Below are 26,104 nucleotides of genomic sequence, written 5' to 3'. Positions count from 1 at the left end.
AACATGCTCCCGTTAGTTGAGAATTACTACTGTTCTAATGGAAGGAAGTCGTGGCTATCTAAGATATAGAAACACTTCAGCCTAGTGTATTATTACTGCATCTTCCCTGAAATATATGTGGTATAATTTTGTTGTTTATTTTTAGCAAACATACTGAAATGTATACCAGTAAGTGTTGGCTTTCCAGGTACTCATTTTTGATGTACTTATTTTTAATTGCGCCATCATCACCTGTAACACTTTAGAACTCCTCTTTTAGAATTTCCCATATGGGGGCCCCTGGGTGGCTCCGTCAGTTATGCGGCTGTCTTCAGCTCAGGTCATGATCTCAGGGTCCTGGGATCAAGCTCCGCATCAGGCTCCCTGCTTGGCAGGGAGTCTACTTCTCCCTGTGCTATGCATGCGCTCTCTCTTTTTCTCTCTCTCAAATAAATAAATAAAATCTTAAAAAAAAAAGAAGAATTGCCTTATGAACCAGTGTATAAATTGCACAAGAAAAACACATTCAAAGCATGAGGTTTTGTTTTTTGTTTTTTTTTTAAAGTGATGGTTTTGTCTCGTTTTATTCCCCAGATTTGATTCCAGATGATATTTGGTGAGAGTCAGAAATCAAACTACAAAGTTCAAAGATTCTCCACCCTTGAGGATATTTAAAAGACTTAGTGGCAGAATCCTAAGGCAATTCTAAAATGTTTCAAGTATGGCAGCATTTTTACTGTTGTTGTTTGTTTGAAGTAATCATTCTATTCAAGAATAACATACAGAAGAGGGAATAAATCTTAAATATTCAGCTTGAAGAATGTTTACAAAGTGTACACACTTATGTAACCACCGATCAGATTAAGAATTCGAATATTATCAGCATCCCAGATGCTGGGATATTATCCTGTCTCCTCAGCCACTAATCCCTCTAAAAAGTAACATTAATCTTTTATTGCCATAGATAAATACTGCCTACTTTTGAACATTTTATAAATGGAATAAATCAGTATTTTGTGTGTATGTTGGCTTCTTTCACTCAACATTGTGAAATTCATCCGTGTTGTTCTATGTAATAGTAGTTCATCATTCTTTTGATTTGTAGTATTTCTGCTGTATGAATATCCCACAATTTGGCTATCCATTTTAGTATTGATGTATATATATATTTTTTCCATTTGGGATTATAATGAGTAAAGCTGCCATAAAGATTCTTATATATTTCTTTGTTGAACATATGTATGCATTTCTCTTTAGTATGTATCTGGAAGTGGAGTAGAATTGCTGAGGCATTGGGTATTCATACATTTAGCTTTAGCAGAATTAAGGAGAAAATTATTTTTGACACTTGCTACTAAGGCCAAATTTATTCAAGTCTCTCATGATAGGTATAGGGACTACTGCACTGGGGTTTTGTAGTAGGGGAGAGAGATTGGGTTCAACTCCGAATACGATAAGAAAAGTGGAAATTTGTAGCCAAGGAGTAGAGTTGGGGGGAGGATCGGTGGATGGAAAATTACTAAGAGAAAACATCAGGGAGTAGGGGGCATTCTGGCTAAACTGACCTATAGGATTCTTGCTAAACTGACCTATAGGATTCTTGCTGAAGGCAGGCCGGGGTGATCAGACATTACCTGGGGGATGTTGGGGGTAGAGGAATTTGTTCAGGATTGAGGGTAATCAGATATTGATGGTGGAGGATTCTGGCTAAAGTGACTTAGCAGAAGTCCTGCTAAAACTGGACCCTGTAAGGACAGAGATGGAAGCCCAAGGTCAGGCCTTGTCAAGCAGAGGGCTCAGAGGAGTCTGACTGAAGTTGGATCCAGGAGAGAATCTTTGTCGCAGGTAATGCCAAACTGTTTACCAAAGTGGTTGTACCAATTTATTCTTGAACTAGCAGAGCATGAGAGTTCCAGTTGCTTTGCATTCTTTCCAAAACTTGCATTATCAGTTTTAAGATTTTGAATATTTCTAGTGTATATAGTGGTATCTCATGGTGATTTTGTCTTGTATTTTTTAAATAACTAATGATGAGTTTTTTTTTTTCAGATATTAATTAGCCATTTGAACATCCTCTTCTTTTAGAGTCCTTTTCAAGTCTTTGGCCTAATTTCTTTTTTTTTTTTTTTTTTAAGATTTTATTCATTTATTTGACAGAGAGAGACACAGCGAGAGAGGGAATACAAGCAGGGGGAGTGGGAGCGGGGGAAAGCAGACTCCCCGCCAAGCAGGGAGCCCGACACGGGGTTTGATCCCAGGACCCTGGGACCATGACTCGAGCCAAAGGCAGACGCTTAATGGCTGAGCCACCCAGGCGCCCCTTGGCCCAATTTCTAAATTAGGCTATCTTTCACGTTGATTTGTAGGAGTTCTTTATATAGTCCGAATGAGTCTTTGTATTGTATCTTCTTCCACTTCATAGGTTGCATTTTCTTTGTTAAAGATATCTTTTGATAAACAGAAGTTCTTAATTTCAATAAAGTCCAATTTTTCAGTTTTTTAAATTAGAATTTTTTATGTCCTGCTTAGGAAATCTTTTTTCTTCTTGAAGGCTTATTGTTTTACCTTGTATACTTAAGTCCATATTAGGTCTGTGATTGACTTAAAATTTATTTTTATATATGGTATCAGCAGGGGTTAAGATTCATTTTTTCTGGGGCGTCTGGGTGGCTCAGTCATTAAGCATCTGCCTTCGGCTCAGGTCATGATCCCAGGGTCCTGGGATTGAGCCCCGCATCGGGCTCCCTGCTCCGCGGGAAGCCTGCTTCTCCCTCTCCCGCTCCCCCTGCTTGTGTTCCTGCTGTCGCTATCTCTCTCTGTCAAATAAAAAAAAAAAAAAGATTCATTTTTTCTTATAGGGATATTCAGTTGACAGTATCAATTATGGAAAACAGCAGCCTTTCACCTAGAGCACTGTAGAAGCATTTTTGTCACCAAGTGAGTGACCGTGTACATTGGGTCTTTTTCTAGACTGTCTTTTGTTCCAAGGGCCTGCTTTTCTATCCTTCTGCCAATGTCACATTGTCTTAATTTCTTTAGCTTTATACTTCTTAGTATCTGATAGTCTAAGTCTTCTAACTTTGTTTTTCAGGATTGTCTTGGCTATTATTGGCCCTTTGCATTTCCTTAACACATATTAGAATCTGCTTGTAAATTTCCACAAATGTCTGCTGGAATTTTGACTGGAATTGTATTGAATCTATACATCAATTTGGGGAGAATTGTGTTCTTGACAATATTGAGTCTTATGATCTATTAACATGGTATATTCCTATATTTAATTAGGTTTTTAATTTCAGTAATGTTTTACAGTTTTGCATAGAGAGATCTTGTCCATTTTGTGCTAAGAACTTGATGTTTTAGGAGCCTTTTTCTTAAGTTCATTGTCTTCTCAGGTGACTACTTTGGAGGGGACATCCTTGATTAATGCACCAATTTTGGTATGTTTAAAAAGGAGACATCTTCGAGCGCCTGGCTGGCTAGGTTGGTGGAGTGTGGGACTCTTGATCTCAGGGTTGTGATTTCAAGCCCCACATTGGGCATGGATCCTACTTAAAAAAAGAAGGAGTCATCTTATTTTCTTTTTTTTTAAACAAAGTTTCTGCCTGTTCTTTATTTTTTATTTTCTTCTTATTATTTTTAAAGATTTTATTTATTTATTTATTTGACAGAGAGAGAGAGCACAAGCAGGGGGAGCGGCAGGCAGAGGCAGAGGGAGAAGCAGGCTCCTGGCTCAGCAGGGAGCTCCCAGGACCCTGGGATCATGACCTGAGCCGAAGGCAGACACATAATGACTGAGCCACCCAGGCATCCCTGGAGTCATCTTATTTTCATTTGTAGCAACAATTATTAGAAATAGAGCTTTGTTTTCCTTTGAGGTAGCTATTGGTGCTTTCTTTTTTTTTTTTTTAAAGATTTTATTTATTTGAGAGAGAGAATGAGAGACAGAGAGCATGAGAGGGAGGAGGGTGAGAGGGTGGAGGGTGAGAGGGAGAAGCAGACTCCCTGCTGAGCAGGGAGCCCGATGTGGGACTTGATCCCAGGACTCCAGGATCATGACCTGAGCTGAAGGCAGTCGCTTAACCATCTGAGCCACCCAGGCGCCCGCTATTGGTGCTTTCACTAGTATTAAGTAGCCAAAAAAGAGTTACTTTTGGAGCATGGGGATTTCAGTAGTTTTATCCTAGCTTGGAAATCTTTTACACCCATCACTGGTTGTTGCATGTTTATATATTTCACTATCTACATCCGAGGATGGCCTTTATAAGTAGAATGATAAGCTAGCAAAGCTTTTCTGGCACTATTTGCCATAGCAATATTTTCAGTAATTAATCGTATAAATAAGGGCTTCTGCCAGACTTTCAGGGCCCCTGAAAATTAGGCTCAATTCACCTTGTCCATTCATGAATATCATTACCATGTAATACAACACAAGGTTCTATTTAGGCTTGTCTCCTCAGTACATATTATGTTTATTTCCTCATCTAGGCCTTTTTAAATGCAGTTTTTCTCTTAACTAAATCCTACTATTGTCATATCCTTCTTCCTGGAGTTTTATTTCCAACCTCTTCTTACTTTCTCTCATTTTAATTACACAGGATGTCTCTGTACCAAAGAGTTTATCATTTAGTTGTTTTGATTATTTTTGGTGTGTCGGTTTGTTTCCCTGGTTAAATTGTCAGCTCTGTTAGAGTGAAGACTCCTTTCTTTCTTTCTTTTTTTTTTTTAAAGATTTTATTTATTTATTTGAGAGAGAGAATGAGAGACAGAGAGCATGAGAGGGAGGAGGGTCAGAGGGAGAAGCAGACTCCCTGCCGAGTAGGGAGCCCGATGTGGGACTCGATCCTGGGACTCCAGGATCATGACCTGAGCCGAAGGCAGTCGCTTAACCAACTGAGCCACCCAGGCGCCCCAAGACTCCTTTCTTTCTTCTCTCCTATCTTACCCCTCTTCCAGCACTCCTCTGAGCTGGGTAAATGCTTATTGATTAAGGACAGTGTAGCACAAATTTAGTCTTACAACAAAGATTGAGGATTGGCTCAGTATAATTCTTGATTAGTTCTCTTTTGTCTGAGTTTCAAGACAGGGCTGGTTTAGGAGAGGCGGGGAGGATGGTGGGAAAGAGGAGAAGGTCTCAAATACTCATGCTTATGGTGTGCCCTTAGTTGAGGACTGCCGCGCTGACGGAAGATGGCCATAGGTACCATTTATTGTGCTTCTTCTGAATGTCAGGCCCTGCCCTAGGTTTGGGGGGGATAAAACACACTTTCCTTTCAAAGAAATCAGTAAAACATGTGTGATGAGTGTGACGGTGCCTGTGTACTTAAAGTAGTCCAGGCAGCCTCCAGAGAGGGAGCTTTTAGTTCTCCGTGCTGTGTTCTCTTTCTCTTGCCACCACCACTTTGGCCCCCCTGCCAGCCTGAGTATATGTGAGCATGTGGTTTTCAGGGGCCACGATAGCCCCTTAGGGAGAGGCAGTACGTGCATCCTGAAGCTCAACTCCTTGTTTTAGGTGTCGGAAACATCTAATACTGCGTAAGAGTGATTGTTTGATTCTCCCCAGATTACTGAAGTTCGTGACTCTATTTCCCCCGTGTTTATCCTCATAGTCCATTCAGCAGACAACACAAGAATGGAATTAATCATTCCAGGCGAGCAGCATTTCTACATGAAGGCAGTGAATGCGGCGGAAAGACAGAGGTGGCTGGTTGCTCTGGGGAGCTCCAAAGCCTGTTTGACTGATACTAGGACGAAAAAGGAAAAAGGTAACTATAAATTTTTCTTTTGTGATGAGAATATTTTCTTAAACATAAATGTAAAGTGTCCTGTGCACCTTTAGTAATCTATCCTAAAGACATAATCAGAAATGTAGAAGATGATTTACATGCATAGATATTCATCATAGTAAAAAAAACTTGTAAATAATGCAAAGGTTGAAATTTAGGGGAATGGTTCAGTAAACTATAGGCTGATATAAGCTGATATGTAGCCAGTAAAATGTTTACAAGGAATTTTAATAATGTGAGAAAATGCCCAATGTTATTTAATTGCAAAAACCCAGGATTCAAAATTATATATCCATTCATTGGTCAGCTCAGGAAAAATACGTAAAGTTGGTCAAGTTGTTACCTTTGGAAAGGTAATTTGTGGGAAGGAGACTCACTTTTCAAGCATTGGGGTTCCCTGCTCAGTGGGGAGTCTACTTCTCCCTCTCTCTGCCCCTCCTTCCGCTCATGCTCTCTCTCTCTCTCAAATAAATACATAAAATCTTTAAAAAAAAATTTATATTTTGGTAGTGAGTGTGCAGTTGTTTGATTTTTCTTTTCTATATATTTTTGGTTTTTCAAAATTTTTCATTGAGGATATATTACTTTTTTTTATAAAAGATTTTATTTATTTGAGAGAGAGAGAGAGAGGGAAAACACAGAGGAAGAGTGAGAGGGAGAAGCAGACTCCCAGCTAAGCAGAGAGCCTGACGTGGGGCTCTATCCCAGCACCCTGAGATCATGACCTGAGCCGTAGGCAGACGCTTAACCGACTGAGCCACCAGGGCATCCCAAATATGTATTACTTTTATAATTAAAAAATAGTAGAAGTTAGTTAGATTACTGAAAACACTAAATTATGGGTATTGAAAAATGAAGGCCCAGAATTGAATTTATAATCATTTAAAAACATATGAAAGAACATCATGGGTAGAGTATGGCCAAGGGTAGGATAAGAAGGAGTGGAAACTCACAATAGCGAAAAGGTGGAAATAACCCAAATGTCCATAGACAAAGAAAGAGAAAAACAAAATGTAGTATTATACATACAATGGAATATTATTCAACCTTTAAAAGGAAGGAAATTCAGACACATGCTACAACATGGATGAATCTTGAAAGGTAAGTGAAATAAGCCAGTCACAAAGGGACAAATATTATATGATTGCACTTACTGGGATACGTAGAGTAGTCAGATTTATAGAGACAGAGGTAGAATAATGGTTGACAGGGGCTAGGGGGCAGGGGAGATGGGGCTTTATTGTTGAATAGGTGTAAAGTTTCAGTTGGGGAAGATGAAAAAGTTCTGGAGATGGATGATGGTAATGGTTGTAGGACACTGTGAATGTATTTAATGTCACTGAACTGTATACTTAAAATGGCTAAAATGGTAAATTTCGTTACATGTATTGTACTACAATTGAAAAAAAAAAAAGAAGGAATGGATTTAAATTTGAGTAGAAACTAATTTCGGTTAGGTCAAATGGGCAGATAGAGCTGGTTTGGCCCATTGTGGCTAGAGCGGCTTTGTGGCTAGTATCACAAAGCAGTGCCCCGACCCACGGCGGATGGAGAAATGCCAGGATCTAGCACGGGTATTTTCCCCTGCATCCTCTGCTATTTACGCTGCTGGTTTAGAGGGTATTGGTAAGTGAATGGCTGAGATTATGGCTGGATAGTTAGTGTGTCTGGACATATTAAAGAAGTAAGCTCTTAATAAAACAATTCTGAAAACAATATAATGTGAAGACGAAGTTATGAAAGGACCAGAAGAAAATAGATGTTTATATAATAGTTTTGACTACATAAAAATTAAAAACTTCTATGTGTCAAAATGCACAATAAAGAAAACTGAAAGAGAGCAGATAGATCTGGAAAAGTGCTTCCAGTATATAGAATAGGACAGGGGAAAGATTGCTCTCTTTAGTGTGTAAGAACTTTTATAAATTATTAATTTGTATGTTATTAAGAGAAAAAACCACACGTCAGAACTGGAAAAATATGTAAAGGTTAGAAAAGACAGTTTACGAAAGAAGAAATACAAGCACGTTTTAAATGAAAGATGAGTGATGGAATGGGAATATCCTGTATAAAACATCCAGGGTGGGGGGCGCCCGAGGGGCTCAGTCGGTTGAGTGACCAGGTCTGGATTTCGGCTCAGGACATGATCTCAGGCTGGGGAGACTGAGCCCTGAGTCGTGTTGGGCTCCACACTCAGCATGGAGTCTGCTTGAGATTCTCCCTCTCCTTTTGCCTCGGCCCCTCCCTCCACTCACGTGCACGCACGTGCTCTCCCTCTCTCGCAAAATAAATAAAATCTTTAAAAAAAAATCCCGTGGTCATCACCCTGCCTCTGGAAATTAATCTACCTAAACTTCATGTCAGATATATGACTCCCATTTTTGTCCCCAATTATTTGAAGAGAAGGTATTTCTTCAAGACCCTCGTATCCTATTTCCAAGGGCTCCCACCTCTTAAGCTATAGGTTTTTATATCTATTGTCTTACTTTTTAAATTATTCCATTTTGTTTTATTTTTTTAATTATTTTTAAAAAAGATGTTATTTATTTATTTGAGAGAGAGAGACAGCGAGAGAGGGAACACAACAAGCAGGGGGACTGGGAGAGGGAGAAGCAGGCTTCCCGCGGAGCAGGGAGCCCAATGCGGGGCTTGATCACAGGACCCTGGGATCGTGACCTGAGCCGAAGGCAGACGCTTAACGACTGAGCCACCCAGGCGCCCCTCCATTTTGTTTTATTGTTCAAAGGATATGAAAACAATCTAACTGAATGTTTATATATGTTCCTTTCAGAAATAAGTGAAACCAGTGAATCTCTGAAAACCAAAATGTCTGAACTTCGCCTCTACTGTGATCTCCTAATGCAGCAAGTTCATACTATCCAAGAATTTGTTCACCATGATGAGAATCATTCATCTCCCAGCATAGAGGTATACAAAGATGATCCTTTCATGTCTGGTTATGCTTTGTAATACCCTGGTGGGTGAGGTTCTTCCCGTAGGGTGGCAGAGCAGCGTTTTCAAAATGAGCTATTTTTAGCTATTTCGGGCTGTTCCTACTACAGACTCCAGATATCTGTAGGATCTTCTAGATTATATCTGTGCAACCAAGTAAAGCAGGAAGCAGCACATTTCTCCGGGGAATCAAGGCTGATTTTTGCAGCCAATCTGATGATTTGGAGGTTGGGATGGGGAAGAAGCATTCCAGGCTTTGTTTTCTGGGCTGGAATCATTGGGCAACTGCTGTTCTCTTTTGGTAATAAGGTTCCAGTTTCAGGGACTGAGAATTGATAATTTAGCTTTATCAAAGAACTTTTTAAAAATGTCCTCAGAACGGTAATACAGGAATCAAATTTCAGATGTGTGGGGCCTGACAATGAGATAGGTTCACACTTTCTGATAAAGGAGGATCAGTGGGCCCTACTGTTCTCTGGGTGAAAGGCCAGCATGGTTCCTAGTCTCCTTTTACCTAACTTGGGAGAAATGGGACAAGAAATCTTCCTGCCCCTCCAGGCTGTGGCCTTTCCTGGTGGGGAGCAATCTTCTGTGAGGTCACCTTTAGTTGCAGGCATGTTACACCCCAAGGGCATTTACTGTTTCACCACAAGCTCTCTGGAGGGAGGTGCCCTCACATTTGCTCTGCAGCTCAGGGACAGTGTCAAGGACCTTCCACTCTGCCGTTCTTGGTGTATTTGATTATTCCCCTAATGCCCAAGGCTTCAGGGTGACTGCCAAGGTCACGCAGATGCAGGAGGCAGTTGGGGTAACCAAGGTGGAAAGAGACCTTCTCAACTTGCTGTCCTGGGCTTTTATCTGGGAACAAAAGTCTCAGCAACTCCTCAGCAGACTTCTTTTTTTTTTGGTCTGGGTCAAAGGAAACTAAGAAATATAATATTTGACAAAGGGTCATGGACTTGCCATGACTGGCTCAGACCAGTCTGTATTCATCCCCCAGGGTCAGGACCCATTGCTGTCATAAAGAGAAGATTGGGGTTTGTATTCTACCAAGGACGAAGTGGGAGAAGGGGTTTGGAGTATATATGAGTTGCGCCTGCCACTAAGGAACTCTCAGGGTGTTCATTGCTGTGACCGCCTTCAGAATTTGGTTACTTAGAAAATTGCTGTCTAGGTTAGGTTTATCTAAGATACATTTTTGTACATAGTTTTTCAATATGATTGGTTATTTGGTTTAAATGCAAAAGTTATTTTTTCTTAGACTCTAATTTCATACACTGTTTGCTTGATAGACATTTCGTATTCATGTATTGCTTTAATTTTCTAAGGGAGTAGATTTTAAGTAGATTTGCATATAAGCTAGTAAGGTGTCTTTTGGAGATAATGTTTAGTCACTTGATTAGAATGTGGTGCATGATTCCATATAGTTGTGTGTGAGTCTGTTCAACTCAGTGTGTAATTTTTCAGAACATGAATGAAGCCTCTTCTCTGCTTAGTGCCACATGTAATACGTTCATCACAACACTTGAGGAATGTGTGAAGATAGCGAATGCCAAGTTTAAACCTGAGATGTTTCAGCTGTCCCATCCGGATCCCTTGGTTTCTCCTGTGTCACCTTCTCCTGTTCAAATGGTTGGGAATTGTTTTTCTTCCAGTGATGTTGCATGTTTGTTTTTGTTTTTATTTTTAAGGGAGGAAACTGGCAGTGGGAAATAATCAACAGATTGAATTTTTTTTTTAGATTGTACTCATCTTCGGTGTTGGAGCCTCTCACCTCTTTGGGCTCAGCATGTACCAAGGTCCTGATTGCCTCCCCATGGAGAACTGTACCGTTTACCCCAGTGCGCCGGGAAAATATTATAATGCTCTGCGGGTGTTGTGACACAGAAGAGGTTGGGGGCACTGCTCTTCTTGCGATAAAATTAGGGATAAAATTAAGCAAAGGGATAAAATAAAGCAAATCGTAAACGTGTTGTAAGGGGTTTGAAGTAACACGATATAGGGAAAACAGTATTTTATAGTCAGTATTTGGAACTGAGCCCTCTGAGTAGGCAAGTTCTTTAATCTCTCTGGACCTCATTTTCTTCATCTATAAAATAAAAGGTCTCCTCCATCAGCAGGTCATTGCAAAGGGGCTGACCTGTTTAACACAGGTGCTTTGTGTTAGTTTCTTTCCTTCTGATTGCCCTGAACAAGTACTCTCCCCGGAGCGGTGGACTCCTTGTCCTTCCCAAGCTAATAAACTCACTCAGGCAAGCTGTGTGAAACTCGTAGGTGAGACAGAGTTTGATGAGACTTTACATTTCTTTCATCCAAGTGTTTTCAGGAGCCCTTTTATAGAAGGAAGAATGCCACCTGGTACTATTTTAGCAATTACTTGAAGGCTTATTTGTTAGAAGAAAGAATAGGGTACAACTTATTCCTAGGTTCTTTTATCCACCCCAGCCAATTTAGCTATATGAGATTAAGTAAAGATTGTTATCCAAATTTATTTAGATCATTGTTTTCTAATCAATGTATGATGGGCTAATAATGTTATGTTCCTAGATTGGGTGCATTCAGGATGATATGACTGTAGATGTCTGTTCTAGTGCTGTGTTCCTGAAGTTGATATATAAGGGGTACACTGTTTTTTAAGGTGTCAAGTACAGACTTTACTACAAATACTACTGTATTTGACTTTATAGAATCAAATGCAATAAAACCACCTCAAAGCTGCCTTGTTTTTGTATTGAATTTCTGAGGAAAATGCCTTCTGTAACAAATGCTCTGTAGTCCAGAGAGGTCATATGTGTTTTTTATGTCTAAGAAACTCTAATAACTGTCTGTTTTTAAATCAAAAACTTTTATCAGTAGCAACTTTACAGAAAGTCCAATAAGCTAATCTAAAAAATACTGGCTATTTTTACTTGCTTTGCCATTTTACTTCATACATCAAGGAAAAATTGTGGCTTATGATAATTAGTTCTGGAGACACAGCATGGAAAAAAGTTCAGACAGTCTTTTTGGGAAGATCGTTTTTTTTCTTTTTAAAAATATGAGTAAATGGAAGATTAAGCTGTGAAAGATTTGAGAATTCTAAAACTATTTAAATTGATTTTTAAACTACTTTATGTAGTTAATCTCATTGTGTCCCTCCTAGAATAAATTCGCATTCAATTTTATTTCAAATCGTAATCAGTTCAAACAATCGTCATTTTGACCCACAGATTGAGTGATTATTGTAGTGGTGATGTCCTTGGGTGAGTAATCCCAAAGGACTTGACTTCTGTTAAAGGAGATGTTAATGTCCATTTGCAACTTGATGTCAATCATATTAGTGTTCCTGGACTACAAATTGGGTTGGTCATATCTGTTATCATTTCAACTGGGACTTCTCAGAGCAACTGGTGGCTCCTGTTACAGATATAGCAGGCATTTACATCACACAGATGTTAGATTTGGACTTGGAAGACCCTTGAGCCCCTGCATATAAAAGCACCTGTCCTTAGCCTGTAGTATAAACTTGGCTTTTTTGCTACCTTGCTGAACATTGAAATAATCTGTTTTAATTGGGGCCCTCCTTCTATTTTTTTTGGTGGAGTAGTTGGATCTTTTAAATTAAGTTTAGTATTTGTCATATCTGTTAATGCTCTTAATCAGGTTTTTGAAAATTTTTTTAAATATATGTTTTAGAGACCTATTTGAGACTTAGGGTTCTTCTTCTGAGTTTTTTTTTTTTTTTAATTTATTTGAGACAGAGAGATAGAGAGAGAGAGAGAGAGCATGAGCAGGGGGAGGTACAGAAGGAGAGGGAGAAGCAGGCTCTCCGCTGAGCAGGGAGCCCGACGTGGGACTCAATCCCAGGACCCTGGGATCATGACCTGAGCCGAAGGCAGACGCTTAACCATCTGAGCCACCCAGGCGCCCTTCTTCTGAGTTCTTTAAAGACTTGAATGACTAATGCCATCTTCCATGAAAACCATACTTTAGAACATCTGTGTAACAGCTACCTGAATAATGAATTATAAAGAAAAGCTTTGCTACCAGACTCTTTTCCTGGCCTATAAGAAAAAGAGAGGGAGAGATACTTATTAGAATATTTTCTGGCTCGTTAGATATTCCGTTAAATAGTATGGTTTTTTTGGAGTGGTTATATACATTTTTTATATTTTTATATATATGTACACACATACACACATATATGATATATATAAAACATAAAATTTGGTTTTTATTATTGAGAAAAGAATCTAGCATATTTTTGATATGTGTTGGGAAAGATTCCAATGAATGGTTTTTAGGGACAAAGCTTGACATTGTGCTGATAGTGTTGCTTGAGTCTGTAAAAGATAAATTTCTTAGCCAGTCATTTTTTTCATCTGAGCAAATTTGTGTTAATTATGATAATGATAATACATTAGAGCTGTATTATTCTACTTGGTGTATGGATTATGCTTACTTTCTTTTTAAATTTCTAGATGAAGCGTTCTGTTAGCCATCCTGGTTCTTGCAGTTCAGAGAGGTAAAATAACCTTTTCTTTTAATCAAGTTCTCTCAGAATTATACCTACTTAGAGAAATTTTTTGGGCCTTTAACATGAAGTGGTGTGGGATGGAAACTTTTTCTGAGCAGAGCCTGGTTCTGATTTGCTTGGCGTTATATCTAAGTATAGGGCCCAGCCCCTTAGCGTTATATCTAAGTATAGGGCCCAGCCCCAGCAGGTGAAGTCAGTGAAGATAAATGAGTGAATAAATTAACCAGCAGGGTAAGCACCTTGTCAGCTCTTGTACCTTTTTTAAATGTTTGAAATTACATCAAATGATGGTTGGTAGAAATCCATTTTTGAGGTATCAAGGGTCCAGTGATTAGGCTCACTTTATGACAGCTTTTTTTTTTTTTTTTTTTTTTTAAAGATTTTATTTATTTGACAGAGAGAGAGATAGCGAGAGCAGGAACACAAGCAAGGGGAATGGGAGAGGGAGAAGCAGGCTTCTTGCCGAGCAGGGAGCCCGATGTGGGACTCGATCCCAGGACCCTGGGATCATGACCTGAGCCGAAGGCAGACGCTTAACGACTGAGCCACCCAGGCGCCCTTTACGACAGCTTTTTACAGTCATATATTCATGCTGATCTGTTGTTTTGTTAAGATTTAAAGATCTTACTGAAAAAAGAGAAAAACCAATTGACATTTTAAAGTGTATATTCATTATCAGCACATTTAAGACATTTATCCAATATCCCAGGCCACTAAAGTGTTTTTTATCTTGGTAGGTAAGTCTTTTAAGTTGCTCTGATTGTCTTATTTGGTTCTTTGGAAATTGGTGAAATTGTAGTGACATTAGCTCTTATTTTTCTACATTAAGAAAAAGTGCTAACTGAGCCCTTAGTATTGTCACTCCCCACCCCCTCCCCACCATGATTATATAACCTCTGAATTATCATATGCTCAGAGGAGCCCTGTGGTGTAAATATATATATCTCCAATCCTGTCAGGGAATGAAGAGTTTCACCAGCTGAATTTTCTAGAAAAACAGAAGCTTGATCCCTTTTACAAACTTCTATTTTTGTGATAGAAATTTTTCTGAACTGTATTTTATCTTTTCTACCTCAAATAAAATATAGTTAGAATTTTTTTTTAAAAAGTTATTTATTTAGAGAGAGGGAGAGAGAAAGCATGGGAATGTGCAGGAGAGAGGGGCAGAGGGAAAGGGAGAGATGGTCTCAGGCAGACTCTGTGCTGAGCGAGAAGCCTGATGTGGGGCTTGATATCACAACCCTGAGATCAGGACCTTGAGCCAAAACCAAGAGTTGGACGCTTAACCAACTGTGCCACCCAGGTGCCCCAAATATAATTAGAATTTTAAAATTATTTTTTTTCTTGATGAATCAAGATTGTCACTAGAACGGTAATATTGGGCTTTCCATACAGTGGCAGCTGAAGTGCTGTTGAGTGGTGATGATTTGCTTCTATGTTGGATATTTTAGATTGATTTTTCTAGTTTTCTGATTTTCTAGACTATATTTATTTGTTTTTAGTATTTATTAATTTATTTGAGAGAGAGCGAGTGTGTGCCAGCTGGGGGTAGGGGGGAGAGGGAGCAGAGGGAGAGGGACAAGCAGACTCAGCGCTAAGTGCGGAGCCGGACATGGGCATGGGGCTCAATCTCACCACCCTGAGATCATGAGCTGAGCTGAAATCGAGAGTTGACGCTTCCCTGACTGAGCCACCCAGGCGCCCCACAGACTGCTTTTTAAAATAGTTTTTGTAGCCTCCATTTGCCATGTCTATTTGTTCTTGTGCTGTCAGTGAGTTGACCTCCAGCATGTTCCTTACCTACTTGCCTATCCCCTTCACTCTGCTATTTTTGATCAGATATGGATTGACACTAGATACATGCACTTGTGAAGTCATAACTTTTAGTTTTCAAACATTGGTTAACCCTCTGATATGTCTATGGTCTCACTGGACCCTTCTCTATAAAAGAAGTTGCTTTATTTTACCCCCTTTCCATTTAGTTTGGCTCAGAGGTCATATTCAGGTTACCAGCTGGATTCTAAATGATTTGACTTGCCTGTGGTGTGACCTCTGAAGGAGTTGAATGTTGCTAAAATAGAAATTTGGAAATAAAAATATTTCCTCTTTCATTTGAAGAAGTCATTTAAAACTCCAGTTAAGGGGTGCCTGGGTGGCTCAGTTCATTAAGTGTCCGACTCGATTTCGGCTCAGCTCATGCGCTCAGGGTCATGAGATCAAGGCTCACATCTGGTTCCTTTCTGAGTGTAGAGCTTGCCTAAGATTCTCTCTCCCTCTGCCCCTCCCCGCCCACCCGCACCCCCCACTCATATGCGGGCTCACTCTCTCTAAAAACAAAAAACAAAAATCACTCCAGTTAAGTTGAGGGTATTACAATGTAATGCGTTCTGTTTAATTTGTAGGAGTAGCCACTGTGTAAAAGAACCGGTATCTGCACTTCACCGACTCTCCCAGCGACGCCGAAGAACCTACTCAGATACAGACTCTTGTAATGATATTCCTCTTGAAGACCCAGATAGTGAGTTAAATGCAGCTCTGTCTCTTTCTTTGGCTTATTCTCCAGAATTGTTGTGGTGCTCTATAAGTGTTAAAATAAATGAAGGATACTGATAGTCAACACTGTACTTTGCCCTTGGATTCATTCCTTAATTCAGAGCCAGGCAAACAGCACACAATCCACAGAAGCTCCTATTTCCTCTTACAGACACCTTTATTATTACCTAAGAAGTGCTGAATACCTCTATGTAAGTGCCGTATCTTTGATTTATATATATATATATAACATCAAAATGTTTTCTTCCCAGTACATTTTAGTAATCTCTTAGTAATGTTCTACTCCCACTATATTTACATTTCAAAAACATTTTAGAAGAAAGCATGAATTGTGGGTAGGCTTCTAGGGGCGAGGTCTAAGTTCAGAGAAAAATAAATCAGCATTGTTACTTAAATAATTTGAAATGGCCAAGGAAAATAAATTTTTCCGGTGGTGGTGGTGAATTATAGTAGCGTTTATTCCTGTACCTTTTTCTCCCTTTTTCTTTAAAGAGGCAGCATAAAGAGATTGAATACTTTAGGAAAGGTTTTGTGGTTTATGTTCAAATTTAGTTATTTTTCTCTTCAGAGAGAAAGCTTTTTCAAAGCTTTTGTTGAGTGGTGATGATTTGCTTCTATGTTGGATATTTTAGATTGATTTTTCTAGTTTTTTGATTTTCTAGAGTTTTTTATTTGTTTTTAATATTTATTAATTTATTGGGGAGAGAGCGAATATGTCTCAGAATATCTAGCTAGACAGTGGTGACCATGATTTCTAGTGAACACAAATAGGGTCTTACTATTACAACTCCATTAGTAGACTTCTGCTTTTCAGAGTCTTTACTCTTGCCCATGAAGCGTGTGTGATGGAAATTATATACAGTTCCTAGTTAGGGGACAGGTCGTGTTCCAAGAATTTGTAAGTCTGCCGTTCGGAACACAGATTTTATTTCTCTTGTGGAAATGACATCATAAATGGTGTTTCAATTTCTTTAGGTTGCCTGGAAGAGCCCAGCTACTTCACATTGATTAAAATTTGTTTTACGGAACCAGAAAGTTAAACAGGTTTAATGAGGGGGGGAAGATAGAGTTCATGAAGGTGGTGGAGTTTGGAGAGGGACTGCTGGTCATTTTCAGATTTTTAGAAGGTGATGGCATCTTTTGTTGTTGTTGTTGTCCATTTCTCTTGCAGAACTGTTTATTGATACAGAGCACTACTCTGTGTTCATTGCCATTTTTGAATTTAAGTTGGGACAGTGGGTACAAGAAGGAAGGAAAAGGGGTGAGGGTGGGAAAGGGAAGGGAGAAGGAAACTTTCCTAGGCCAATTTAGTACAACTTGGAGGAGATAAGCGGAAGAGGGTTAGAGGTTAGGTGTGGGAGGCAGGTAGGGTAGATTCTGATTGACCTTGTTTTTTCTGCCTGGTTTACGTGACCCTTTGAATCTAGAGCCCAGGAAAGAGTTCTCTATGCTGCCTGTGCTTTCCTCTAGATACTGCTCCTTTTTACTCTACGGGGATCATTTTCATTTGTGATGGCGAAAATAATTTTTTAAAAAATCCAGCCATTTTTCTTAGCTCTCTTGTAAGCACCCTGGTTTTGAATTTTTGAAACCAATTTTCAGAAGCTCTCAGTGTGCATGCCTGACTCCATTTAGCATTCCCATAGTTAGCTGTTAAGGAGTGTAACAGAACTAGTCACGCATACCTTCACACACATGTACGCATGTCCACACATACACACATGCATCCGTAGCTATATACAAACATATATCTCAGTTCTCTAGAACGTTTTTTAAGTTGGGAAGTGTGGCTAGAGAAGTTTTATCCTTAGATTTCCATCTGTTTATCCCAAAGTTTAGTGTCTCAGTTAGTTGACAAAGCAGAGACTGAATTAGTGCTCTTCTTTAGAAAGTACATGTTTTGCAATTGGGCAGTCTTAGTGGCTGCCCCACTAAGAATATCCCCGAATATTCTTTTCCTTGAGAGAGAAAACTTCTATTTTTTATTAACTAGATTTAAAAAAATTATAAAAGTAGTAACCGTTCATGGTAAATTCAAATAACATGTACACACAAAAGTGGAATTGTTTGGGAATGGGGCCATGCCAGTGTGTTTAGCTGTGTTCAGTTGCAGCTGCAGTGAGTTCTGTGAGTTGTATTCCACGTGGAAATATGGGAACTTTCAGTGTGAGGTACCTTGTCAGCTTTGCTCAGAAAGTCTTATGATGAGAAGAGTAAGACCTGAATTAGTCCTCATTCTATTACCAGTTGCGTGATCTTGGGTTAGGCATTTTTTTGGATCTTGTTGTTTTGTTTTGTTTTTTTTTCCCCCTAGAAAACAGGAAGGATACTAACAGCATTACAACAATCAGGCTGAAAAATCAGTAGGTAACTAAGACTACATTCACTTCTGCATATATTTGCTGAACTGCCCACTATGTGCTAACCATGGTTCTAGCAGTGAACCAAACAAATATCTCTACTGCTGGTGGCCTCGTAATTTATTTCCTTAACTATGAAGTTTCTCCTTATGACTGCCAATAGTGGGACGGTGAGATTTTTCTCTATTAAGCAAACAGTCAAAGAAATTAATAGGAAGCTGAAGGAATTTCATGTCCCTAAATAGGAAATTTAAAAAAAAAATTTTTCCACAGAGAACTGGAGTTAATATCGATAGGATATTTAACCTTTTAATTAATTTCTTAATAGGACCCGTTCACTGTTCAAGAAATACACTTAATGGAGATCTGGCATCAGCAGCCATTCCTGAAGAAAGCAGACTTACGGCCAAAAAGAAATCTGAATCGGAAGACCCTCTTCCATCCTTCTCTTCCTGAGGAGACGGAAGTGCCCAACTTCCTCTAAGTATTGCTATGCAAAAGCTGCTGTACTGAAACTATGTTATAGGGGGTGGTTTTTCCCTTAGGATTTCTCTGCACTTTATAGAATACTGTAAAACCAACAACAAAAAAACAACCCACATACCTTCGAAGTGTATTTTATCTTTATATAGTTTATTTGCAAGAGTATTTTCCTAATAACTTCACAGTATGAATGTGCATCTTTTTTTTTTTTTAACAAATGATGGTGTAACATTTTGACCTCCATAAGGACAAATGTAGATATTTTTCTAAAAAACCATGAGGGACTGACGGATGAGTCAGTGTGTATTGTAGCTTATAAACATGAAATCTTAGAAACATAAGGTTTCTGTTTGACAGAAGTGTGGTATCTGTAACTTGTGCCATGGACCAAATGGTCACTTTAGCCCAGCTAAAAATGAGTTACGATAGCAGCTTGATGGTGATTCTATTGTATTCCCTTAAGCAAAAGGAAACATTTAATATTCTAAATATTTTTAGCCCCAATATCGTGACATACTGAGGATTTTTTTAAAAACCAGGCTGTGCTGTCCTTCATATGTGAAGTTGACACTACTGATTTGTCAATACCAAATGTTGGGTTAAAGTATTTAACTTTTATTTATTTATTTTTCTGTTGCATCAAAAAATGATTGCATCCTAACTTTTATGACCTACCAAATTTAAGATGTGTATACATTGTTATTTACATTGTTCTAGAAAAGAGGTGAATGTTGTAGTGACCTTGCTCACTTACACCAGAGAAATAAACGCCTTTCAATGGAAGAGGATTTTAGTGCTTTTTTCCTAAAATAGACATTAAGCTGCTGTTGTAAGGTATTAATGTTTGCAGCTCTTTAGACTATCTAGAGACATTTTTTTATTTATGACTATTTATACAAAAAAGGAATTCTGTCAAGGTGACTGCTCTACATCACTTGAGAATGGCATTATTTAATTAAAGAACAAATAGCATTTTTTGGTAGTGCCTGTCCATACCTATTGTCATTGTTTGCCTTGTAAACTGTTTTTTTTTTAATTCACTTTGGAGGGATGGTTTTGTCCAAGGTCTTGGATGAGGAGCACTTTAAAACAAACTGGTTTGGTGTTTTTAAGTTAATCACATGTTTAATAAATACATGGTTTTTGCATTCAAACTCATCATATAATACATTGTATTATTTACATTGTTGATACTCTGTCTAATCTTTATCAAGTGCTATTAGTGTTCTTTATTGCTTTGATTTTGTTTGTATATTTGGACCTTCTAGTGAATACACAAATGAGGCATGTTTTTAGGTTTGCTGCCTATGAGCTTAGAACAGTGTGGCCTATTTCACTTTAAATTTCTCTCATAGGTTTATGTGGAACATTTTTTTAAAGAGTTAATATTTGGTATTTACTTCACTAAAAATAAATCTGTAATTGTAAGTTTAAAATGGACATAAACAATCTAAATACATTAATATGCGTTTAGATAAACTGTATGCTACTTAAAAGTATTTGTGATTTTAAATAGCACACAGGTCGTTATATTAAGTGGAATTTTTTTTCTGCTCATATGTTGTATTTCATGTTTAATTTGAGAAAATTTTAATAATGTAGTAAGTTTCATGTTGAGCAAGTAATCAGAGTTTTTGCTTTTTGTCTTGGTAGTAAGAATTTGCGTAGTGATTAGATCATGAAAGTCAAGGTGCTACTGATAGGGAGTTTTTCAGGTCGGTATTTTTTTTTTCAAACCGGTAGGTTTATAATGAAAACACTATAACAGGCTTTTGAACTCATAGGATATAAATCCATTTTTTATTGCTTTATCCAAAAAGATGAGTTCCTGAACAGTTCTCTGTAAATATTTTTTAAAATAAAATGCTATCGTTTCTGGGTCGTATCATTTTTTCCCCCTTGAAACAGGTGCTTTGAACAGGTGTTGCCATATTCCTCAGTATGGCTTTTATTGTTACTGGGCCTTGCTTTTTCCCCTTAGGAACCAACACATTTGTGAAATCATTTTTTGGGGGGAGTATAAATATATCCTGAATGACATCTAGAATTGATAGCATGAAGCAACCTATAAAGCTTCAGTGAACCTTGCGTTTTGAGGAGCCCTGTGTATGTTCAAGTATGGCCTGACTTTTCTGAACTTTAAGAAAAAGGTAAACCAAATAAGAACAGTTCTGTAAGAGTTTTAGCTTGTCAGAATTTTCTATAAGGTATAGGTATTGGTTATTCCTTTTTTGCTTTGTCTAGGCCTTGGGGTTATCGAGAAATTGGAGACTTTTGGTATATCATTGACCTTCTAAGCAAAGCCAGTGCTTGCTTTTCTTTCCAAGTGCCTGGTTTCTGTTGTATGGGAACCCAGGCCTCAATGGTTAAAGTGACTTGGATGTGAATTCTGTTCTAACTGGACTAAATTTGAATTCTGTTATGTTACCTTGAATTATTATGTTATCGTCAATCAGGACAAGTTGAGAAATGGATGCTGTCACTTGAATTTAAATTCTAAAGCAGGGGATAAAGTATCTTCATTTCCATAGTCACCATTTGACTTTGATCTTTGAAGGTGAACGTTTGACCTTTGACCCTGAAGTGTAGTTTTTCACTGCATTATTAACACTTACTATTTAGAAATCATCATGAAGATCTCAGGAAATATATCTTTGTAATATATTACTGTTGTACTGCTCTTAATACTAATTCCACGTACATTATTATATCATCAATTTGGACTCTACCAGTTCTTCCCTTTTTTTTTTTATTAAATGAAGTGCCTCCAGGTCTGTCCTTTGAGCAGTGTACGTAGAGGGCATGTCCTGGCCTGAAAGAAAGCCTGGTGAGGCTGCTGGAGCTCCTTCCAGGAGGTCTCTCTTTTAGTAGCCCAGGTGGGGTAAGCAGGTTGTAGCTGGTAGAGAGGGTTTCCTTTTCTTGTCTTTCCAGTTCCCCAGTTTTCCTTTCTTTGAATTCATACCAAATTTGTCAATGAAAAACATTTAAAAAAAATTTAGCTTTCTTTTTATTAAAAAGTAACTCATGCACATACATAGTTTATAATGAAAAAAAAAGTTCCCCCTCATCCCAGCTTAGTGCCCTAGAGATAAGCACTTTCAACTCTTAGTGGTTTGTTCCTACTTGAAAATATATTGTGTTTCTTTTTCTTGATTTGTCAATTTCAGAAATGCTTTCTTGAGTTTCTTTCAGGGCAGGCAGGATTTGCTTTTCTTAGATCCCTACCTCCCCCCTATTTCTTCCCCATCTCTCCCAATCTCCCAGTGTAGGTTAAGCCTGAGATTTTCGTAAAATCAATAGCTACACAGTAACTTTCTCCCTCATCTGCTGTTTTGCTTTCTGTGGCTTCGCTTGCTTTGGCCTCAGTTACCCGCAGTTAGTCGCGGGCTGGAAGCAGGTGATCATCCTTATGTCATCAGGTCATTAGTAGCCGAACACGTCGTCCCAGCGCCTGTGTCATTCACCTCCCTTCGTCTCACGCGCAGGCGTGTTCTCTCATGTCACCACGAGGAGAAGGGTGAGTACAGCACGATATTAGAGAGACCACGTTCACCGAACTTTTATTGCAGTGTATCATCCTAATTGTTCTATTTTATTATTAGTTGTTGATCGGTTACTTACTGTGACTAATTTATAAGTTAAGCTTTATCAGAGGTATATATGCGCAGGGAAAAACATAGTACGTACTGGGTTCAGTGCTATCTGCAGTTTCAGGCGTCCACTGGGGGTCTTGGAACGGGTCCCCCAGGGATAAGGGGGGGGGACTACTGTAAATGTTGGTCACTCATGAACCCCATGATGATCTGTCATTGTTTCTTCTCTACTAGAACCTTATTTTCCCCAGGATTAATAACTGCCTGATTTTAAAATTTTGCTGTTTTTTATGTACCTATCACAAAGATTATCCGAAGGCTTAAGTGCTCAAAAACATCATATAATCTATCAGTTCCTTTTTTTTTTTTTGACCTTCGGAGACCTTTCTTCCACAATCCTTTGTCTTCTGCCATCTGGACTGTTGCTTTTCAGGCCCGGGCATGGCTCAGCAGTCATTCTGGGACCCATTTTGTTTTTTAGTCTTTTCCTGTTTATTGGATCCTATGACTTTCTCTTTCTTGATTTACTGCCCCTTTTTTGCTAAAGTGTATTCACCGCTGAAAACTTCCTAGGAAAAGGTGCATGACAGGTAAAGATTTTGAGGCTTTACAGGTCTGAAAATGTCTCTACTCTTGATTGATTGGTAGTTTGGAGTATATGTTGAAAATAATTTTTTTCTCAGAATTTTAAAGTGCTGCATTGTCTTATTGTATTTGCTATTTTTGTGAGAATTCTGATACTAATTTTTACATAGACCTGCTTTTACACTCTGGAAGCTTTTAGGAGCTTCTCCCTACTCCTGACATTTCATGGTGTTGTGTGGGTCTTTATTGATTCGTGTTGATGGGCACTCGACTTGGTGGAGTCCTTCAGTTAGTAGACTTGTCTACTTCAATTCTGGGAATATTTTTGTGTTATCTTTCTGATAATTTTCTCTCCTCCATTTTCTCTAGCCTGTCTTTCTAGAATTTCTGTTATTTGAATGTTGGATCTTCCAGATTGATCCTCTAATTTAAAAAAATTTTCCTTTCTGGTTGCTCATTGAGGTGTATTATATATTATCTTCTAGCTCTCTTGAATTTTTTTTAGCTATGTGTTTTAATTTCTTTTTTTTAAGATTTATTTTAGAGAGAGAGAGAATGAGAGAGAGAGCGAGGAGGGGGGTGAGGGCCAGAGGGAGAGGGAAAGAGAGACTCTCAAGCAGACCCCCTGCTGAGTCCGACATGGGCTCGATCTCACACCCTGAGATCATGACCTGAGCCCAAGTCAAGAGTCAGATGCTTAACTGACTAAGCCACCCAGGCGCCCCTGTATTTTAATTTCTAAGATTTTTTTTTTTTTTTAAATAATATCCTGTTGCATTTCAGTGGAGATCTTTTCTTTGGAGCTATTCGGTTTCTCTAGAAAGGACTCCTGGGTTTTGGTAGCAGGGTAGAAAAAGAGGACTGAGGACCCCACAGTTTATATGGTGACTTTTACTTAATCTCCTACTTTCAGCCTCCCCATGTCCTCAGTCCCCTCGCCTGGCCCTTGCAGTCTTCTTTGGATGGTGACCCTCAGGTCACCTGTGGATGGAGGTTGGGGGTGGGTGGGTCGTCTGGCTGGGGAGAGGACCTGGAGTCCTGTTGCTTTTTTTTTTTTTTTTTTAAGATTTTATTTATTTATTTGACAGAGAGAGACACAGCGAGAGAGGGAACACAAGCAGGCGGAATGGGAGAGGGAGAAGCAGGCTTCCCGCTGAGCAGGGAGCCTGATGCGGGGCACGATCCCAGGACCCCGGGATCATGACCTGAGCCGAAGGCAGACACTTAACGACTGAGCCACCCAGGCGCCCCATGGGGTCCTGTTGCTTTTTATACAGACTTCTAGTCCTATGTTCATCCCTATACTTCACCCCTTTTTCTGTAACACCTGGTACTTCCAAGTCCTGAACTTGTTAGGTGCTTGGTAGAATGTATTTGTTGGTTTCTCTCTTCTGGGTAGTAAGGCTTTAACTTCCTCCTTTCTGCTAGGTTATCACACCTCCTCCTGGCTTTTATTTTTACAAACTCTCTTAAAATCTCATGGTTCTATAGTCTGTTCTCTTTGTCTTTATGAATTAATAACATTTATATTGCTTTAATGTCTTTTTGGTGGGGTTTGGAGGTAGAGAAAATAAATACAAGTGGTCAGTCTACCATATTTGACTGGAAGTCTAGCTTTGAATTCAAATAGTGTGTAGAAAATAAAATTTCTTGAGTATCATTCTGTAATTTATTATTTCCACTCTCTAATGATTTTTAATTAATATGATTGATTCTACTGTACTACCTCCCTCATAGGGTGTTGTGAGGATTAGAAGAGTCAGTGCATATGGACCATTCCGAACAGAGCCTGCCTGGCCCGCGGTATGTGTTAAGTCAGCGTTAGCCACTGTTAATACTGTTGTTACCATGATGGTTTTTACGACTATCACGCTTAATCCAGTAATCCATTTAGACTTGGATTAAGATTCCTAAGATTTTCATCATAGGAAGAATTATTGACATATGGGAAAATCTAGTGTTTGATAATTTGGCCCTACATTTAGCTAGACTTCACATGAAATGTTCAGGTATTAAAAGTTATCTTTCGAAGACACATTAAAGCCTTAAAAATCCAATCAGTAATTATTACCGTATACGTTTTTAAAAGTATGTAATAACGATTTTGATGTGTTTTTAAGCTTTATTGGTATTGCGTTTTGATCATCTAAATATGAAGTGAGGAAAATAAACTTCTGGAGATGATCGTTTATTATGCCTTATCTACAGCCAGTAGATGTAATACTCTTTGAATATATAGGGTATAGAAATAGAGAAATGGTGGTCTCCAGTCTCTGGATCTATGACCTTGTGAGTGGTTGTACAGTTTTCAGAAAATGTGAATTTATGCATCAGAATGTCTGCATTTGCTCAAGTTTAAGTATCTCCTTTGTATCTAGATTGACTGTATGATAACACTGAATTCTAATTTTTAGAGGTGAAGTGGGATTAGGTGCTCACACTCCTGTTTTTGTGGGTAGTGAGCTGCATACTTTGGAGAAGGATTTTTCTTTTTTTGAAGGATTTTTATTTATAAGGAGTTTTGAATTCTCTCTCACTAGAGTCCAGTGGTTGTGACAATGGCTGTAAATATTAATACCACTAGACATGAGGAATTTTCCTACAAAAGGAATGTGAATAAACCTCTTTGCAAATTATCAGGTTACCTTTGGTAGTACAGATGAAACAGGGAGACACGGCCAGGGTTAAAAGCATGCCTGGCATTAGCTTGTTGCTGGCATTTCCCCCTTCCCTAGGTGCGAATATTATTGTGCCCCTTTATTATTCGCTTTGATACTTTATCTCTGAAGCTTTGATGTCTGCAGCTTTGGAGCCCTTATGCTGCCTTTTCTCCAAATGCAGTAACTAATCTAGCATATTTTCATAGGATAGAATTTTTCTTTTCTGTCCCATAATGTGCTTCCCCCAAAAAAGTCTTTTATTGGTCTCTTTGATAATAAAACATTTGTAACACTTACTACGGGCCGTTTGCTTTACCTCATTATACCCTTATAACAAAGATACTAAAGTACAGGCATACAAAAATATCCAAAATATGCAGAACCAGGATTAACTCCTACGTGACTGATCAGCATGATGAACATTTTGTTACTATATCCTGAAATTCTAAGTGTTTACATTATCTGTTTTATTTAGTATTTTTAGTTCATGTGCTTCTAGACTAGTGTTAGTTGCTGAATAAATAACCCACAAAAGCCAGAATTTACAGCAGGATGGATTAGATTTTTAGTAATTGTGATGGTTAAAACAAATGAATTAATGTACAGGGATATTAACAAATTAAGCAATTCCTTTGAC

At 38.6% G+C, this 26,104-nt stretch overlaps 1 protein-coding gene across 6 annotated transcripts in view; it reads left to right on the top strand.

Moving 5' to 3' along the window:
- Nucleotides 1–21,593, top strand: part of PLEKHA3 (pleckstrin homology domain containing A3) — a 29,564-nt gene extending 7,971 nt beyond the window's left edge. For 5 of the 6 annotated variants that reach the window (XM_032407261.1, XM_032407235.1, XM_032407253.1 and 2 more), the window contains exons 3-8: nt 5,589–5,744; nt 8,557–8,693; nt 10,185–10,349; nt 13,178–13,221; nt 15,636–15,751; nt 18,475–21,593. In XM_032407261.1, the coding sequence (XP_032263152.1) occupies nt 5,589–5,744; nt 8,557–8,693; nt 10,185–10,349; nt 13,178–13,221; nt 15,636–15,751; nt 18,475–18,602 (746 nt within the window). In that variant the 3' untranslated portion in view covers nt 18,603–21,593. Of the gene's footprint in view, nt 1–5,588; nt 5,745–8,556; nt 8,694–10,184; nt 10,350–10,458; nt 12,460–13,177; nt 13,222–15,635; nt 15,752–18,474 lie in introns of those variants that run through there. The other variant, XM_032407266.1, reaches the window with a different exon arrangement.
- Nucleotides 21,594–26,104: the final 4,511 nt, after the last annotated feature.

This window comes from Phoca vitulina, unplaced genomic scaffold, assembly GCF_004348235.1.
Source record: "Phoca vitulina isolate PV1807 unplaced genomic scaffold, GSC_HSeal_1.0 scaffold1, whole genome shotgun sequence".
In the NCBI taxonomy this organism is placed as follows: Eukaryota; Metazoa; Chordata; class Mammalia; order Carnivora; family Phocidae; genus Phoca; species Phoca vitulina.
This window is presented reverse-complemented; position numbering and strand designations above follow the sequence as displayed.